The 19162-nt window shown below is 38.7% G+C and overlaps 1 protein-coding gene across 1 annotated transcript in view; it reads right to left on the bottom strand.

Moving 5' to 3' along the window:
- Positions 1-19162, bottom strand: part of FHIP2A (FHF complex subunit HOOK interacting protein 2A) — a 36314-nt gene that overhangs the window by 16579 nt on the left and 573 nt on the right. Inside the window, exons 2-9 of the mRNA XM_080598266.1 lie at positions 12023-12101; positions 9979-10148; positions 7679-7783; positions 7327-7449; positions 2758-3051; positions 1537-1733; positions 206-320; positions 24-100 (exon numbers count right to left, since the gene is read on the bottom strand). Of these exons, the coding sequence (XP_080454392.1) occupies positions 24-100; positions 206-320; positions 1537-1733; positions 2758-3051; positions 7327-7449; positions 7679-7783; positions 9979-10148; positions 12023-12101 (1160 nt within the window). The remainder of the gene's footprint in view (positions 1-23; positions 101-205; positions 321-1536; positions 1734-2757; positions 3052-7326; positions 7450-7678; positions 7784-9978; positions 10149-12022; positions 12102-19162) is intronic.

Below are 19162 nucleotides of genomic sequence, written 5' to 3'. Positions count from 1 at the left end.
GTGTTTTGTAGGATGCTACTCACGTTTGCATCAGCTGGGGTTCCATAACATCAACGAAAAATCGTTCCCGCACAGCTTTTGCCATAGCAACAGCAGCAGTCTGAAATGAAAATACAGGATGGTATGCCTCAAACTCAAAAGCTAAGAAACAACTAGAAGTCTTTATTTGCTGAATATATTTGTATCATCTGTAAACATTTCAAACCTTTTGTGCTTCTTTGATGAGTTGATCACAGTAGTCAAACCATGAAAGAAATGAAATCAACGCTCTTTTCCCTGGAAAAGCAGATGCGTCTTCTTTGTGGCTATAGGAATCCAAACTAGAGAATGCAGGGAAAAATACTTATTTAGTCTATGAGTACTTGAAGAACATTGGGCTCTATTCTTATTGAACTTAACAGCATAATTCATGATCTACTAACAACAAAGTGAACATTAAAACAACATTAAAACAGTTCTTCTGCTTGTCTCTACCAATCTGGAAGTGCTATCATTACATAGAAAGGTTTTCAATGGCATGTTAAAGGATATATGGTATGTCCAGCAGAAGAACTCTGAGGGGAAATACTGAGGTTAAGTATTTCTTAAGTCAGAAGGGAATACCAATCACCTAGTCTGTTCTGCCAGGAAACACAGGCCACAGAAACTGCATCCGCAACTCCTGTAGTCAGAGACCATAAAATGAAGGCAATGATCTCTGCTCTGTAAGCAACCTCAATCAAGTCGACCAAAACTACACGGTATATACCTGAACAAGATGGTATCTTTCAGAAGAAAAACATGCATCTCTATGGCTCTACAGCATAACAAGCGCACTGTGTTCTTTGGTAAAGCAGTCCAAAAATTATTCATTCCACTATTCTGCTGCCATTTTTTTCTTCTAACTTCAAACTCCATCCACCAGAAGCTAAAATATTCTTTTGCAAATAGCTTTGTTTTGTGTGTGTACTAACAGATCAAGATCAATTCATAAGAAAAAAGGGCAGAGTGGGAAGGAGCACTTAAATGTATTGAGAATATGACAAACAAGCAGTTAGGATAACAGGCACGTATCTCTTGCTTCTTGCTGTTACACAGTAACTCTTTCCTTCTTCTTTTTTACTGCAAAAATTTTGCAACAGCATGCTGTCAAATACACTCTTCCTGCCCTCTGCAGCACCTTATGGGGCTTACTGTGTACAGTGAAAAGTTTGTGAGTATGCTTCTTAAATCCTTGACATCTGAACAGGAAAATAATTTGTACCTGATGCTACAGCTACAACACCATAAATTGCTAATGTAATTCAGCGGAAAACCCCACCCCCTGAGGAATGTCTGCAACAGACCAGCAGTCAAACCTGGCCCTATGGCAGAAATAATAAGTACATTGTACGTCTGAAGTCTGACCACTATACTGCAGACGGTATCTAAACTCTGCCCTTGAGACGAGCATGGGGATGTAAATATTTCTGTACATCTCATCTAACTACAGAAAATGAGTGTCAGGAAGGGATGTAAAGTCACCACAGATACTAAATACAAAGATAAAATTCTTACCCCCAGTTAATTGCCTCCACTGTTTCAATGTCTAAGGGATCCAGTGACTGAGGCAGGGCTTTGTAGAGGGTGGCCAGCCTGTCTGTCAACAGTTCACACAAACAAGTGCTTTGAGTCAGGCACTTGGCAGCTGCTGGTTCTGGCAAACTCACCAAAAGCATGAGCCCTTCACAGGCCTTCACGGCTATCCGGCCGTCCTGGCAGAAAGACGTGGAAGAATTAATCAGAGGGTGAACGAAGCTCACTTGAAATTAAGAAGCAAACATCTCCCAGACAATAACTATCCACTTCCCCACAGTGAATGAATACATTTCTTTTTGTTTCTTTTTCAGTCATTGAGATTTATTTCTAGTGAATTTGGATGGTACAAAATAACCTCACTTGAATCCAGGTCAAATACTAAGAACACAACTGCAACCTTCAGGTTGACAGAGCTAGTGCTGTAGGTCAGAGTAAGACCAAGACATTAGACAATACGAACTATGATTTAACAATAATGAGCTACACAGACAGATATGGGACCTTGGGATCTTGAGCAATGTGGTCTGGTGGGAGGTGTCCCTGCCCACGGCAGGAGGCTGGAACTGGATGATCTTTAAAGGTCCTTTCCAACTCAAACCCTTCTATGCTTCCATGATACATTTTTCTGCTCTCAACCCTGCTGTACCAATTACAGACCCCCCTCTAAGTTTTCAGAAAGAATCCTTCTAAGGATGAATTCCAGGATGGAACTGGCTACAGCAGCTTTTTTAAAAAGAAATCAACCCTCTAAACATAGTGCCTTTGCAAGAAGAGTGGGTATGGTAGCTCAAAATAATCAAAAATAGTTTGTTGTTTGTTTGTTTTTTAAAAAAAAAATCCTCATGATATATTTAACTTGATGATTATCCTATGTAGCAGTTTTTTGAGCAATTTGTACAGGATGCTGCTCAAAACTGGCATTACCATCAACAAACTTAATAATCATTTTCTAAAATATTTTTATTTTAGAATGAATCTAAATTTGCAAAGTGAATTTGACAAAACCCTTTGACAAAAACCACCCACAAAAATCTTTGGTTTACTTTTTATATCTAAAGTACAGGCTGTAAAGACATGTATGTTCACTCTCTCTGCCTAACCCACACTGCATCCAAACTATTCCTTCATTTTATCACATCGAACAAAACATAACAAAGCAAAAAAGCAATCAATCAATCAAAAAAAAAAAACTACACTCACCGGACTTTTAGTGAGATTTAGCAGAGAATTCACTAAATTATAGTCTTGATTTGGACAAACAGTGGAGGACTCGGGTGATGATGCGACATTGAGTTCATCCAGACTGAAAGACAGATCATCTGCCTGTTGAGGGAGGTCATCTTCCTTCTCCATTTGCTCTGCTCCAGCAGCACCAGGTATTTCTTCAGGCTGAATGGGCTGTCCTGTGTCTGCTGCCAAAGACTCTTGGCCTTTTAGCATGTCTTCTGTGATTACGTTTGTTGACTCTTTGGAAGCCATTGCTTTTAACTTATTCTGCAAAGCATTTTGTTGCAATTATAAAGCTGAAATTGCTGTTCATTCTAAAGCACAAATCTACTAAAAGGAAATTTTACATCAGCATTTGAAGTAGTTCTCTACAAGGCTAGACACAGTAACCATGTAGAACGTAATGGGTTGCAAGAATACGTGAGTTTTTAAATCCAGCACATTTTTTAATTTGCTTAAACTTGTTTTAAGGCCCATAAGGTTGAATCCTATATGGTTTCAAGATTGAAACCTATATGGTTTCAAGGATTCCTGCCTTTTAGGAGATAGAATCTTTTTCTCTCCACCAATGAAGGCACACATTCATTTGATTTGCCCGCTATTTGAAGTTTTTCATTTACCTTACGAGGGCACCTTTTGACCTTAGCACACACTATAAAATGTCCCTTTCTAGGTCAAGACCTCAAATTCATTTAATGTCTGAAATACTATTTCCAGTTAGAGTCGTACAATGGAACTCACTCTAAACTTCTTGAGAGTTTATCTTCAGTGAGATAGGTTAAAAAAAAATACACACAACTTTTATGATAGTAGAATACCCTTGAGTTGAAGAAAAAGTTCAATAGATTCAATGGACAGAAGATACTATAAGTTAGCACTGGTACTATAACAGATCATAGAGTACCTTCTCAGATGCTACAAAGCATTTCTACTTATGAAAGAAAGCAACCCATCTCTTTCTATAAATTCATCTCCAGCACTTAAAGAGGCATTTAAATCTGTGCTCGGAGGGACCGGGAAGAAACTCAGACAGTGGCAAAAACTGTGTGTTCTTCCGGCATAAGCACAGGTGAATAATATTTTAGTAGAACCATAAATTAGAATTCAGCACAGGACAGTCTTTCAAGTCAGTAGCAAGATTATTAATCTAAACGGTTTCTCTCCACTATAATAATGGCAAAATTATTACAAATGTATCTTAAGCATTAACAATTTAAAAGATTAACCATATTAATGACATTAATGGTGTTTAGTGCATACAAACCAGCAGGGACAGGCAGCAAACAACAGAACTGTCGTGAATGTTTGCTTGCTTGGTGTGCATTCTATGTGGGGAATTTGTTCTGAATGATACCATACACATATAACTAAGTCCCTGGAGAGGCAACCCAGAGGTAAAAGCAGCATACTGCATGCCATAACGAAAGTAGGATTTTTGACTACAGTAGAAAAATAACTCTAGATCTTCTAAACTCCTCCTGACATCCTTATAAGTTATCAATACATGGGAATAACTGGATCGGAACTATGACCCTTGCACAGAAAGCAGAACAGGAGCCCGGAACTGCATTTCCAACCCTGGGTTACACGCTGCTGCTGGCACTACTCAAGTAGCCTCAAGCAGGGCTGTTACAGAGAAAAGCTACTTTTTTTCCAAAGATTTGATAATGTTTTGTAGAATATTTACTTTTTCTTACCTATTATCTCATGCCTAGACTCTTTTATCACTTGAAAGGCTGTAGTTTACTCTTTATAGCTAAGATGAGACTTATTGATAAGACCTAACATACACAGAAGTATAAATGCCCCTGGAAATTTGTCCATAGCTCGTTATTTTAACATAGGCAGGTAACACAAAGCGGTCTGTACATCCAACAACACACAAGCAGAGCTTATGGATGTATTTAAGCTTCCTGTTGTCTAATCATGCAATTGTGCAGCTTAGCTGCTCACCTGCCTCCTGTAAAGGTGCAAAACAGGATCCTGAATGACCTAATAGGAAAGGTTACATAAAATATACATTCAGTGTTTTCTAGATAAAGAACTCCTCAAAGTGAACTCAGTATCAGCAAAGAACAGACAATATAAAAATACAGTTTTGTATTTGCGTAAGATGCAATTATTGGAGTTTCAAAATCTGTGGTGGGTAGTAAATACCATGTTGTTTTTCTAGTTCAGAGAGATTTAAAAAGAATTCTGTGAAAAATCAAGTAATATCATAGCTAATACAAATGCCTATGTTGAAAAATATAAACCTGACAATTTGTATGAATGAAAGAAGTCCACAGTGAAACTATTTTTCATTTTATAAAATGAATGTACAACTTTTTAATAGATACTATATTAGAACTTGTTTAAAGTCTCAAGAGCAGAAATTTGAACACAGAGATGCAAGTATCTCTTTGCATGGAACAGTCAGTTGCAAGTTAACACCTCTCATGAGATGAGATAGGCCAACTAAGGTGGAAACGAGTAAGGAAATAGCATAAAATAATGATTAAGACAGAGGTGATAAACATTCCTATACACGTTCTTTCTCTCTACACAAGAACGAGGAAAACTCAGTTTAAAGAATGGAATACAGTAAAGCCAAAATAAAATTAGCATATGGATTTTAAAGGCTTTATAAGAAGAACGCAGTTCTGATTTCCCAACAGAAATAACTTTCCCAAGAGATAGTTATGATGCCAGATAGTCTTATCAGTTAAGTAATATAGGTGAAAGATTATATTAAAATATAAACAGCTTTCTAATAACAAAATATTTGATATGGAATCATAAAAAGGAATTCCTGTGTTTGTAGATACTCATTCTTTTAAGTTCATGAAATACTGTGGAAGCTCATCAGGAAAATTCAAAGAAGGATGCAAAACATACTGACAGACAAGCAGACTGCTTTGGAGAGATGTATCTGCATTTCAGTTTAAAAGTGTTAGAGATTTAAGAGTTAAATGCCATACAAAATACTGTAACTTTCCCCTTTCATGAATTTGAAGGTCAGAAACAGTATCAAGTCACAATAGCACCTCTAAGAGGCATGGATGTGAACAACCAGAATGTTCTGTTCTAACAGAGCACTATTCTGCACCCCAAATATCAGTTTACCTGGCAGGAACTATCAGAAGTTGTAAAGATATCTGCCTTAGGCTACAACGTTTAGAACACCATTGTGAAGGAAACAGGATTGACAAGGAATGCCCTTCAGCTTGCCTGAACTTTATAGCCAGCATTTTGTGAAACTGGAGATCTCTTTGAAATTTGGAATCATCTCATTTTCCATGATTGATTTCTAATATTGTAAACTTGCTGTATTGAAAAAGAACACTAACTAATGTCTTACAAAATACTTGTACTTCTTGTGACAGGGATTCTCAAGGTTGACTTTATTATTTGAGTACAGGAGTTATTCAGAGGGTCTTATTTATTCTTTTCATCTCTGCAATGTACACAAACTACATTAAAAATTATCCTGGCTTGGACTTCTACTACATTCTGCACATAATATATCTAGTAGCCTGCTTCTGAATACCTCTAATATTTAAACACAAACTCCTCGATCCTTATGTCGCTTGTATTACTTGTACAACCACAGTGGATACAACGGCAATCAGGGCAGTGTTTAATTAAGGTAAAAATAAACTCAGGATGGATTCTTTACTGACTGACTTCTAAGTGAGGTATTCATATACTCAGTGGAAAAGAACATATCTTTGCTGTTTATCAGTCTCTACTGTTACAGATTTACAAGGTTTGGGGAAACATTGTAAAATATTCCTGAAGTACAGTGTATCTACATATTTTCAGCTATGTGTCACACACTTAATAGATATTGTGCCATGATAGGAAACACTGAAGTGGGTACAGGAAGAATTTCTAAATGGACTTTTATAAATTAAACTTTTATATGTTCCTTCTAAATGGGAAGAGAAAGTCAGCCTAGAAATTCTTTGTACTCCCACTCTGGTTTCATCAATGCCACATGTAAGTTCCAAGAAGGGAGTAAAGATATTTGGCTTTCTTACAGATAGAAAATAATGCCATATTGTAGATTGTGAGTTGGCACTGCAGCTAGACCATATGCGCCACCACCAAATAAGGGCCCGAGCCCACAGAACACTTAGCATTTTGCAAGGTTTCATTGCCCCATGCAATCTGTCCCTTAGTCTTCATCGGGCTGAAGGCAAAATAACAAGGAAGCCCAACGCCTCACTCACACAATGTTCTACTTTACAATCCCTACTATTTCCCTGGGCTGAAAAAAAATGATTTTCCAACTTGGAGAGTGCCCTCTAAAGGTTCAAAGGGTAAGTACCTCAAGAAGGTGTATTCGTGGGCCCTGAATGAAAAGTAAGTAAAATTTATCAGATGTATCAAGTCTCTAGAAGTAAAAGACTATTAATATTGCAGGAAAAAAATCACATAGTGAATGAAAACTAAGCTATGAAGCACAATGTCCTATCTCCAGTTCTCTATTAGATTTTGTCTGTGACATGGTGCTTTAAAAATACAAATGGAAAAAAACCACAGGTTTGATTTACTCACCTCAAGGAAAAAGTTGACCAGGTATGGATCCTGTTTCAGCTTTGCACATACTATACAGAGAAACTGAATTTCTTCATTTTCTGTTGGTGTTGCCAGAACTTCACCACACAGCCTGATTAATTTCTGTCACATACAGCAAAATGCACAATTAAGGCAGGAAGAAAGTTATAGCTTTATCTACAAAAGGTGGATTGAAAGGTGACAGCTCAAGTATCTAATTGGCAATACACTAAAACCAATCCTTTTCTTAAACTGACTCAAAAATAGAAAAATTAAAGATACCGTTAGCTGCAGCAGAGTAAGAAAAACTTGTCATACAAAAACATAGCTCGCTTAAAAAATTGAACAGTACCTGCACTGGCCTATGCACATTTATGTGGGGAAGAAGAGGTTGTTGTATTCTTCCAAGCAGTTTTGTATAAAAAGCCAAAACTTGCTGTTTCATTCCTGGAGGACACTGAAACAAAAACAGATGAACACTAATGAAAATGTAACAAATGTGGAGAGAAACATAGAAACAAACTTGTCATTCAAAATGGCTAAGATTAAACAGAAATAATTTATCCAAAACTATTTTTAAAATTGCATCATCTGTTAACACATTACTTTTATTAACAGAGATCAACAAAAAATGTTGCATTTCATTATCCATTTTCTTTTTCAAATTATCCATACTTTCAATTAACTGCTTTATACAGATTTCCACCATCTTTCCAGTAAATATTCCCTAATATAGAGGGAAATTAACTCTGAAAGAATTGGCTACACGTCAGCTGCCTTGTAGGATACCATACCACAAAATGCAGCAAATCAGTGTGAATTCTGTACGTTCAAATATAAGACAATCATAGAAATATCTACAGAAAATATCATCAGAAATATCTACAAAAGTCTTTTTGTTTTTTAAATTAATGTGCCATTAGCCTTAGGCAGATAAAGTGTTTACAAAAGCACAGACGTTCCAGGACAAGAGAAAGCTGTTGTTTTCCCTGAGATTCAGCAGAATACAAATTGCAAATGCCTACGGAACATCCAGGCCCATGTTCTACTGTCTCTCATGCATACATCACATGAAAATACTTTCCCATCTCCATGAGATCTAAAGGCATGTGGTCCCGTACGTACCTCTGCTTCTGGCTAAATCCCCCTAACCCTGATGTGTCCTAACACGTTAAAATATAAGAAAAGCTGTTACTCACAGGTCAATTTTAACCCATATTATTTCCCAGATCCATTTCACTGCACACCTTTAACGGTTATACTAACAGAAATATGTGAATGGAGCATGGGTGGCAACAGCCAGGAATCACAACTGCCTAACTTGCCTCTCCTGCCAAGGTAATTACCCTCAGATTATTAATCCCTAATTATCACCCCGTTGTCAAGCGAACCGCTACAAAGAATGACAAAATTTGAACCATCAGGGTACAACAACAATAACGTAATAAGTGTAAGTGACTGCTGCAAAGGGATATTACTTTTTTTTTTGCAACAGATCTTTGAAACATCTTGCAAGCGCTAAACTGTGTGTGTGCTTCAGATGTATCAACGCACAAGTGGCAAAGTATAAAGACAGGCTGTACAAGAATTGCTTGTACAGGCATATTTGCCTGAGTGCAAAATGACTTCTCTCAACTCTTAGAAACATGCTACTAATTACTTGCTTCACATATGTCTCCATTTCATCTTGGTTTCTTGACAAGAACAAAAATGAGACGTATTTCTGAACAAATAAGTATTTTCAACACATCTGTATTAGGTATCCTTGACTGATTATCGGTGGTACAGTAACAGTAACTGCAGAGCTCTGGTCCTTTCAGAGCAAGTAACATCCTAGGCTCAGACAACTAGTACCCTACATTGTCTACGTGTCAAATCAAGCACATTAAAAACTCATGACAACATGTAAAAGGTTCACTGAGAATGAAACCATGGAGAGCTGCATTTATCCTTAGAACAGGGCACACCATACTTTTCTAACTGCACCTGCACCACGATACAAAAAGCTCTAGAATTAGGGCTTCCAAGTTAACTCACATCATGATCCATCCAATCCCAAATATTTCAGTTGATAAGTCTGCCAAGAAAGGTATCAATGAGAATGCACAAAGACCATGAAGTTAATTTCACATGCCACAAAGCAGATGTGAGAAGAACCAGACAACACTGCCATGGGCTGGATTCATATTAAAGTCTCAGATGTAAAAACTGTCTGGGAATCAGCTTAAGTCAATGCTTTCTAGCATGGAGTCTTTATGAGCAGTAACTCCTCACATTCAGAAAAACAGAACAAAATTTGTATTCAATACAGCACTTTTCACCCAAGAATCTCCCAACACTTACTAAGCAGCGAGAGGGATAATACTGTCTTGTGGATGCCATAAAACTTTTAGACTGAACAGAAGTTCTTCCTACTTCCAGCCTCACAGTCAGTACCAAAGTGCTGAGTAACAAATCTCAGTGTTCTACCTTACTCAGCATCTCACTGGTTGTCTCTCTTTGATCACAATTATTTAAGATTATTATTTATGATATGTTGGTAAGATAAGCAAACAGCTATTGCTTTGTCCCTCGGTGTCCCACACTAACATCTACTTCCCTATTACAATTAGGAGTCCATCCAAAAGATAATCTGCTCTGCAGAGTACGTACATCAGCTTTTCCTAGTGTGTAGAGTGTCTCCAGAATCTTGTGATGTAGCAAATACTCCATACACGGCCCTGTTTCACCTGATTCCCTCTCATTTTCTTCTTGCACTAGAATATCCAACATCTGCTCCAGATGAGAAGGAATGTTGGTATCAGTCACAGGAGCTTTGTCATCTAAATAGAAGAGATATGCAATTAAGAATGACTAAAATATTGTCCTTAGTTAAGCCCAGTTCTAAATTTAAAATTTAAACACAAGACCACTCATTTAAAGAATATTACACACAGAAGTCACAAAATAGCTATTGGGAAGCTATCAGACAGTTGATATATGCATATATATACATATATAATCTGAAAGATAGAAATATGTATCTTTAAAATATATGCGAATGCATAGTGGCCCAAATTTTGAAAAGACAGTAGAGGTTTTGGATGTTCAGATTTAAGACACTTTCCCTAACTAGCCAAAATTGCAGAGTCCTGAAAAGCAAGTCAGAAAGGAAAACTCTTGCAGCCAGAAACCAAATTTAATGACAGAAACGTTCAAGCCTCAAGCTTTCAGTTAGCATCCACCCTGTCTCAGTAAGTTCCTCTTTGCCTCGTATTCTGGAATCTATAACCAGCCTCCAAGATCAAATCAATTCACAGCTGATCAGTTCCTTTATCAAACTAGACAAGTAAAATGGCTTTTCTAACAATGACAACAACAAAGCAAACTCAGACTCTATGCCGTTTATGAGATTTTAGATTTGGCTTTTATACATTCTGCATTAACATAGCATTCTTTCAATTTTTTTGAATGAAAGGGTTAAACATTGATCTATGACTGAAGTCATGAAACTGTTTCGGATTTATGTCACTGTCAGTGGGAGCTGGCATTAACATGTTGTACAGCATGTCTGCACATGTAAAGATTTTGCTTTTAAAAAAAAAAATCTCTTCAGCTAAATTCTCGAACAAATATCCCTCTAGGGAAATGGCTACTACTTTTTACGTAATACTCTAAAAATAGCTGTCACTTGCATGCAAATGGCAACAAGGAAAACTGTCATATCAGAGTGATTTTAGTCTCTACCACAACCTCTAATTATCCTGGAGCATTTTTCTGGAATTTCTTAGGCATAATTCTGCTTAAACTGAAGAGGACAGAAATCTATCCACTGAGTGAAAACTTATTTTTTTTATACAACTTTTGAAAGTCTGGGGGAAAGTCTAGGTCAGATTTTATTCTGTACCACATAATCACAGGTATCAGTTTTCCACTACCACCCTGTCATTTCCACCTTAGGAAACATCACATAGTGTTCCCGAAGATGAGTAGAACGAGGGGTCAAGTTTCAGCTTTTAGAGTAAATATTGATATAAACAAGATCATCAGTCCCAGACAGAAAGACAGATTTAATAGCTACTCTAACAAAAATGCAGAACTAATATGCTTATGGAAAGCATGGTAATGTTCACTTTTAAAACTATTAAACTAGAACCAAAAATTGAAAATATATGTGCTGCGTAACTGCTGTAGGAAACCAGGAAAAAGGTTAAGAACAACTATAGCCAAAATTTCATCAGAATACGTATTTTTTTTTACTATTTTCCACCTATTTTCTATAGGTATCTATTCTGATGAAATATATTTCTATTATTTTATACCTATTTTACTTTGGTGAAAGATTTTGTTAAAATCTTGGAAGGAAAAAGAAAATCCTTCATGCAAAACAATAAAAAAGTTAACAGCAGGTACCACATTTCTGTAGCTGTCTGTTTACATCAAACAGAATACATCAAGACAGAAATTGGATCAGACAGGAAAAGGGGCACTTCTCCACATGGCAGTCAGGAAACAAGACCTTCCTTCTATTTTTGTTCATGACACAATTTTGGGGATGAATGTACACTTTTTTTTTTTTAATTATTACTCATGTTAGTACTTCGGTAAAAAACATGACTCATTTTAGTATTTCTTCATCTTCACTTTTTAACAAAACTGAACCCGGGAATTCTAGATTTCACAACCAAGAGACCAAAACAGCATTTCTTTCTTTTACCTGACGTCTCTATGTAGTAATGGGTGATTGCCTTCCAGTGGTAAACAAAATCTTCTTGTAATGGAAGGGAGGGTGCAAGCTATGGGGGAAAGAAAAAGAAAAAAAAAAAGGTTAGGAATAAATAAACTTATTTCCTCAGAGATTAAAGTGAATTTTGGGAATAAACTGCCAGTAGACCAATGCTACAATTTTTATGCTGTGCTTTTACTTTTAACAAGGACTCCTCCATACACTATTTGTGGAAGGAGCCCCATGCCATACTGATAGATGAGAACATCACCAGCAATCTCAGTGATGTCTTTATGACCAGACAATCTACTTGACACAACAAAAGCTCATATAGCAAAGCAAAACAAGAAACGTGGGTTTGAATTGTTTAGATATCAGATATCACAGTTTTGTCCTTTAGGAAAAAATCGCATTCTTTTACATCCGCTTTTGACGACATCTATCCCTTTCCATAAGCTGTTTTCCTCCCTCTGCTCCCTTAAAAATACTGATTAGCTGCTTCCTATTTGCCACAACCTCTAAAAAATCTTTTTTTTTTTTCCCGCATCAGACCGACCCCTAGAGTTTGACGGGTTACTCTTTCTTTTAGCAAATACATTTATTTCATTTCTGAAATGCAAAGTTCCTTTTTTTTTTTTTTTTTCTGAAGGCATTTGGGATTGCCAGTTGAGTGTGTCTGGCATGCAGGAATAAATAACACGCTGCAAGAACGAAACGCGGCCTCCCTCGTGCTCGGTCAACTACCAGCACTGCTCCTTCCTTGCCAACTGTGAGGGCTTGGTGGCCAGCCTCTGGGGCCCATTACACCACAGGCACAAACAACCTTTACTCCACAGGCAATGTGTGGAGGACGAGAGGACCACAACCACTTCACCACTCAGCTCTCCAAAGAGCCTTATAAAAGTTGAGGCAAATACTGCATTTGTGATCATGACATAAAATGTTCAGAGTTGGTAAAATCAGGAATCTTACAGTGAAAACTGACACAACCCCACAGAGCACATTAGGAGCTGTTGTTACTGACGCCTAATCCTACGTTCGATGCTTCTCTGGATGAATCAAGTCCCCACGTCATTCTTTTATACACAATCCTGCAATAAAAGATTATCACTTGACATGACAACAGCAATGAGATCTCAGGGCATCTCCACTCCAGAAGCTACAGATAGTGCATTTAAGATTAATAACCCCGAACTCCTCTCATGTCTCCTCTTAGGGCCTAAAAACTGCTAAGTTAGCTCAGGTCCTGGACAAACAGAAGCACAGGGCTGTACACTCTTCACTGTGTAGGGTTGGTCTCTTTGAAAAAGCCTTTTAAGTTTGCTACGACAGTCTTTTCTTTTCCTTGAATTTAATGGCATTTAAACTTACGTTGGTAAAGACGTGAAGCTGAGTCTATGAACAGCATTGCCACGTGTTGATAAAGAAGGGACATGCTAATTGTTACTGACCCTTTGCACACAGGACTTTGAAATTCAAGACTTCAAAAAAGTAATGGTGCTTGGTACCTATCTACACCTGTACCTTGTGTTGAAACGTGTCCTCACAAATGGCAACTAGGCAATCAAATTTACATTGCTTATCCCTTCCCTGATAGTCTGCGGCCTGATTAAGCCTTCTGTACTTCCATGGCTGGGCACTGAGAGCAGCACTTTAGCACACCAGCTAGCTTGAGGACACCTCACAGTGCACAAAAGTAGTTAGTTTCACTGTGAAGTCTACTAGGTTATTGAAATTCAGCAGAGTGACTGAACAAACTGAAGCCTGAGTGCAAGGTATTTTGTCTCATGCTCCATACGTCACGCTTGCTGTGTAGCTGTGTATTTCAGGCAATGGAATGATTGTTTTGTATAATAAAACTATACTGAAAACTCAGCTCAGGCTGACGAATGGCACAGAGACCACTTTTGAGGAATATCAGGCTTTTCAGCCCATGCTATTATCAAAGTAACACACAATAGATAACATTAAAAATTTATCCTTGACTGATGTGATTTTCCTCTCCACTTCTTCCAGCCTCATCTATTTCGAGATGAACGTAGTGCCTCTGAGCAATGCCAGGAACAGGATTTCACTTCTCAACACTGTCAATAATTTATCCACAGAGAGAGCTGTGGATATGGACATCCTCCCTCCCAACAGACGCCTCAAGGGACTGCTCTCAGAGATGAACAGGTAATTCAGGGACAGGTTAATTGAAATATCTGGTGATTTCACAGAGTCTTGTCAGATCAAGGTGTGTGTGCACAGACTGCATGTGCAGCACCAGCCAATGGAGGGACCCCCATTGCACACGTATGTATTTTCTGCTAACGAGTCTCCATTCTGATCAGCCAGGGAGGGGAACAGGATCAGGTCATTTGCACTGTGTTTGCACAAGTCTTGCATCATTGTCTGTCTGTGTGGCCAACCATGTATACGTGCATTGTGTACATCTTTATGCATACCTCTTGGGAATATAAAAATCAACCTTGCTGCCAACTGGACCTAGGGATACAGAGCTATGCAGGCTATCCTTGCCTGCACTGGGCTACCTGACTCAGTAACCCCTAACAATAAAAAAAAATGTATTTATTTACTTGTTTGGTTAAAGTATTTAACCCTCCTACCCACAAATTGGTCCTCCCACTGAGGATGGACCTAGTATAAACATGCTTTTTACAGCACAGCTGTTCCAGGGAACATTTAAGAGAGATGTAACTCCAGCAGTGCTACATATTATTCTGAGGTAAGTGTTTTACTGGAAAAAGAAAAAAGAAAAAAAAGGAAAAAGGAAAAAGGAAAAAGGAAAAAGGAAAAAAAGAAAAAAGAACTCTCATCTCAGTTACTCAGATACAAAACAGAGGTAAAGACAAAAACTAAGATTTCAACTATACATAGACAAAGCCCAACACTGGAAAGCACTGGAAAACTGTAAGCTCCCTAACACTTGGTTGACATGCTTTAACCTTACTAAGTCAGGTAATTCCAGTACGAAGTTGTCGTTTCTGCTCTAGGAGGAATTATTCGCTACCAGCTGAGATGGAATATGATACAGTTGCTAATCTGAGTAATCATTCTTTCCTAAAAGTATGCATATTTGTATGCAAGTTTCTGACGCAAAACAAAATTGATTATGAAGGCCTTTGATTACTGCTATTTCTCTAATTTTAAAGAATTACTTTAAAAGTGCAGTTACTTATTGCAGTTATATTAGTTCACTTTGATGTAGATGCTTATGTCCTTACTAATTATGAGCTCTCGATTCCACTCCTAATCTCAATTTAAAGTCCTCCTCCTCTGTGGAAAAAACTTCTTAAAGATTGCAGTGTGGGTGTTGGTATATGAAAATCGCCCAAACTCACTGAACGCTACTGAAAAGCAGCCCATTAGAGCAGGCACCGATTAGCTGTTCCATCTGGTCCCCAGCTCCAGCAGTCCAGCTTCCTGGGAGCGAGTGAATGAGTGTTCTCATTTACCAGCTAAACTTAGCACACGCTGCCCTATCGTTCTGGTGACAATACATTAGTAAAGATCAAACCCCACTCCTTCCAGAGAAAGTGCTGTTCTCAGAAGAACTATAGATCTTTGACCAGAGCTTCAGTCTTTCAGTTACAAAATCTGTCCAAAGCACAATTCCAGGTAGCTTTCAAAACTATACGGAATTAGTGTCTAGGCAGGAAAAAAAACAATAAAGTCAAGAACAATGAAACCTATAAATATTCAGTTTTAATAGCAACTTCTTTGTGCATTTACAAATCATTGCCGTATTTTTCACATATGCTTTTCAAAAGTGTAATTCAATATTGAAAGGGTGGGAACAAGAGAAGTTGGTGATATCCCTCAGTACCTTTTGGACAAGTCCACACAGTAAAGCAAACAGCGTATAAACGAGTAACAGCTTCTGGCTGGTCAGATGGGAGGGTAAAGGGAAAGCGGAAGCTGGGTCAAAGAGAAGCAAAGGGGAAGTGCGTACAAGTGCACACACACTCCCCTGACTGAAACACGGAAAAGTACAGCAGTCACTCGATGTTTTTCTTCAATCTCACTAGCCTGAATGTTTGCCCTGAGGGAAAATCCAAAAAAAAAGGCTAACGCTGGAAGGTTTACTTTATTTTCTCAGTTGATGAAAGCACAGAGTTTATAATGGCCACTGCTTTCAAGTACAAAATTAAGACCGCACATGCCTGCAAGTGCATTAAATTTTGTCATTATAATTTGTTACCAGTAGCACAATGTTAAAACAATCAGTAATGTGAGCTCATTACATCAAATAAAGTGGGTTCAAGAAGAATGAAGAAGAATAAATCTTGTTCTGAGTAGTTGTGCAGCTAATGGTTTTGGAGTAATCTGTAGCAAGTGACCAACAGAGTGAAACAAACAATGTTGTTTGACAGAAAGATGCAAAATTCAAAACAACCCAAATCATAATTTTCCTGCTCAAGATACAGAGCTCAAACACATCCTTTCAAGTTCACTGTTAAGACAAAACATCTCATGAAGGACCAAATCCAATCCAACACAAACAAAAGTCCTTTGAAAACCGAGTGACCCCTTTACAGACAAGCTGTTTGCTCTACGGAAACAAAAGTGAAGAACAAGAGATAAGAGGGGGAAAAAAAAAAAGAAGCCTAACTTGCAGCTTTATTATTGTACACTGTATTTTGTACCTCACTGAGAATTTAAAACTCCTGGAATACTCTGGGGATAGAAGCGTACCAATAAACAGCAAAAAGAAAACATCTTGGCGAGAAGGCATACAGAAACTGTCACAGATTCATTAACAGTAACCCCGCTAAGTAACAACACTTCTATTCTGCCCTGAAGAAAGGCAGCAGAACAAAGACCTCAGTCCCCTCCACTGTTCTCACCAACCCACCTAACCCAATTTATTGCCAGGACAATACCACGATGGTGCTTACTCATCCAGATGCTGCACAGAAGTCCAAAAAAAAGCAAAAATACCTAAGTGTCAGGACTGAGATGTGATAAAAGGTGGCAACAATTAGGATTCAGCTGTAATGACAAACAGGAATACAGAGCTACCCCACACTTGGACAATTCGGGGAGAAAAGACTGAAAGTTTTGAGATAAAAAAGCCTTAATAAAAAGCAACTGCTCCCTGAGTTATGCCTCATCACAGTCCTGTCACAAAGGTAGTCGATTAAAGAGCAGTACACTCACAACAAGCGAGAAGTTAATGCTCGATGCACATTACACTGCCAACCTTCGGAATGCCTTGTCATAGTTTGGAGAGATAGCACACTCAGGGTAAGATAACAACTATTACCTAATAAAAAGCAATTCTCGCTATTTAAATACGCGTCTAACGTCTGTAGGCCTCTGGACCCTGAGTGAGGCAGGAGAGGAGCAGTGAGTGATATGCAGGAGAAATCACAGGGGAAAAGGGCTACCTGAACAACTCTGACTTCAAGTGCTCGTACCAATGAAAGCTGAACCCCGGCACTTCTTCAAGCGTATTTAAGCATCCAACTCGGCTGAAAACTGTTCAGCCACAGCTGAACTCTTCCAGGAGGCAAGCACCCAAAACCTTTGAGAATTTACATTTTAGTTAACAGCTTTGTGGCCAATACTCAGAGTTGAAGCAGAGTCAGCCCCAAAACTGGTTAAAGGTTCTGTTTCTTTGCTCTGTGTTTGAATTGCTGGATCAAACTTCCTACGTAAAGCAAAAAAGCGTTCTTACTGTCTTCTTGCTTTTGTGATCCCATCTTTCATTCCTAACACGTGGTGCTCGATATTTGTCACAACCCTGCAAACACAACTTAGCACGGTATCTATTATCAGGAGGTCCACCACAGCAGAAGGATCCAATTCTAAAAGGGACAACACCATTGAGCAATGACACATAGAAAGTTGCTTCACGAGGCCATTCACAAAGTGATGTTAACCAGCCTGTGTGTTTTTTTTCCATAAACTAAAAAAGGTAGTCTAGTCCCTACTATTTTTCCATTCAGCTTCCTGATTTTTCCTAGTATTGTATGGATCTTATATAAATGCAGTTCTCTTTGTTTCTTTTGGTGCACCATCAATGATGTAAAGATTCTTCTAGGAATAACTTTTACAAGTTGAATCATTAAGCCTAAAAGAATAACTCTTCCTCCACTCTAGCCTCACTTAGTCATCCTTTCCTATTCAAAAAGTGGCACAGTTCACTATAACAAGATTTAGTTAGTTAGGCAGCCACAAATTTCTGTATGTCTTCCAATGAAAGCACTATCTGCTGAAGGTGACTGTATGTGATCATACAGAGTTTTCAAATAAGTACTTCCATCTTTACGTTTCTTTCCAGTTGCCCTCTGCCACCAACAGAGCAAACTAGGATGGAGACCCCATTAGTCAGTGCAATTAATACATGCTTAATTTTAACACCTGAACAGTCCTGCCGCAGACTGTAGAACTACGGGCACACATAAAGCTAGGCAGATGCTTAAGTATTTGCGGCACTGAGGAACACATTAATGCACAAAGGTGCGCCCCACATGAGACAAGATTTGCCACGGAGGCTCTTCTTTTTCCAGCCGTTCTGAATTTCCCTTCAGCACTTTCTGTGTCTGCTCCAGCAGTATTTCACCTCCAGCTTTTGACACCTAACCAAAGACGCATCTCTTCAAACTCAGCCTTGAAGACGTCTTGGCCCGCTGCGAAAGCCGGTGCTGAACGCCGAAGATGTTACTAGCAGGCCCCCAGCCCAGTAAATACCAAGTAAAATAAATGCTGTAAGCAGTAAACCAGCCCTCGGGAGCAGGCAGCCAAACGCGGCCTACCGCAACGGCAGCCCCACAAAGGGGCCCTGCTGCTTCCTTCTCCCCAGCCCAGCCGTGGGCACAGATGTTTTGGGCTCCACGACGAGGTTTAACCAAGCGCACAGCACCACGGGGCACCTCACCTTGCTTTCCCGTCCCACCCAATTAAAAAAGGCACCGGCAACGAAAAGGCGCTTTTCGGAAGGGACTACGCCGCACAAAAGCACCGGAGCTGGTTCACAGGCCACGACAACAACAACAGAACCCCGAGAAGTTTCCTGAATTTTCCTCCTTTTATTCTGCTTCGTTGAAAACACAATTACAAGCAAGGGCCTCCCTGGCTATCACCGGGAGCGGGACGCAAGGGCCCGGCAGGACGGACCCCGCT

Source organism: Anser brachyrhynchus, assembly GCF_964034855.1.
Source record: "Anser brachyrhynchus genome assembly, chromosome: 6".
Classification (NCBI taxonomy): Eukaryota; Metazoa; Chordata; class Aves; order Anseriformes; family Anatidae; genus Anser; species Anser brachyrhynchus.
This window is presented reverse-complemented; position numbering and strand designations above follow the sequence as displayed.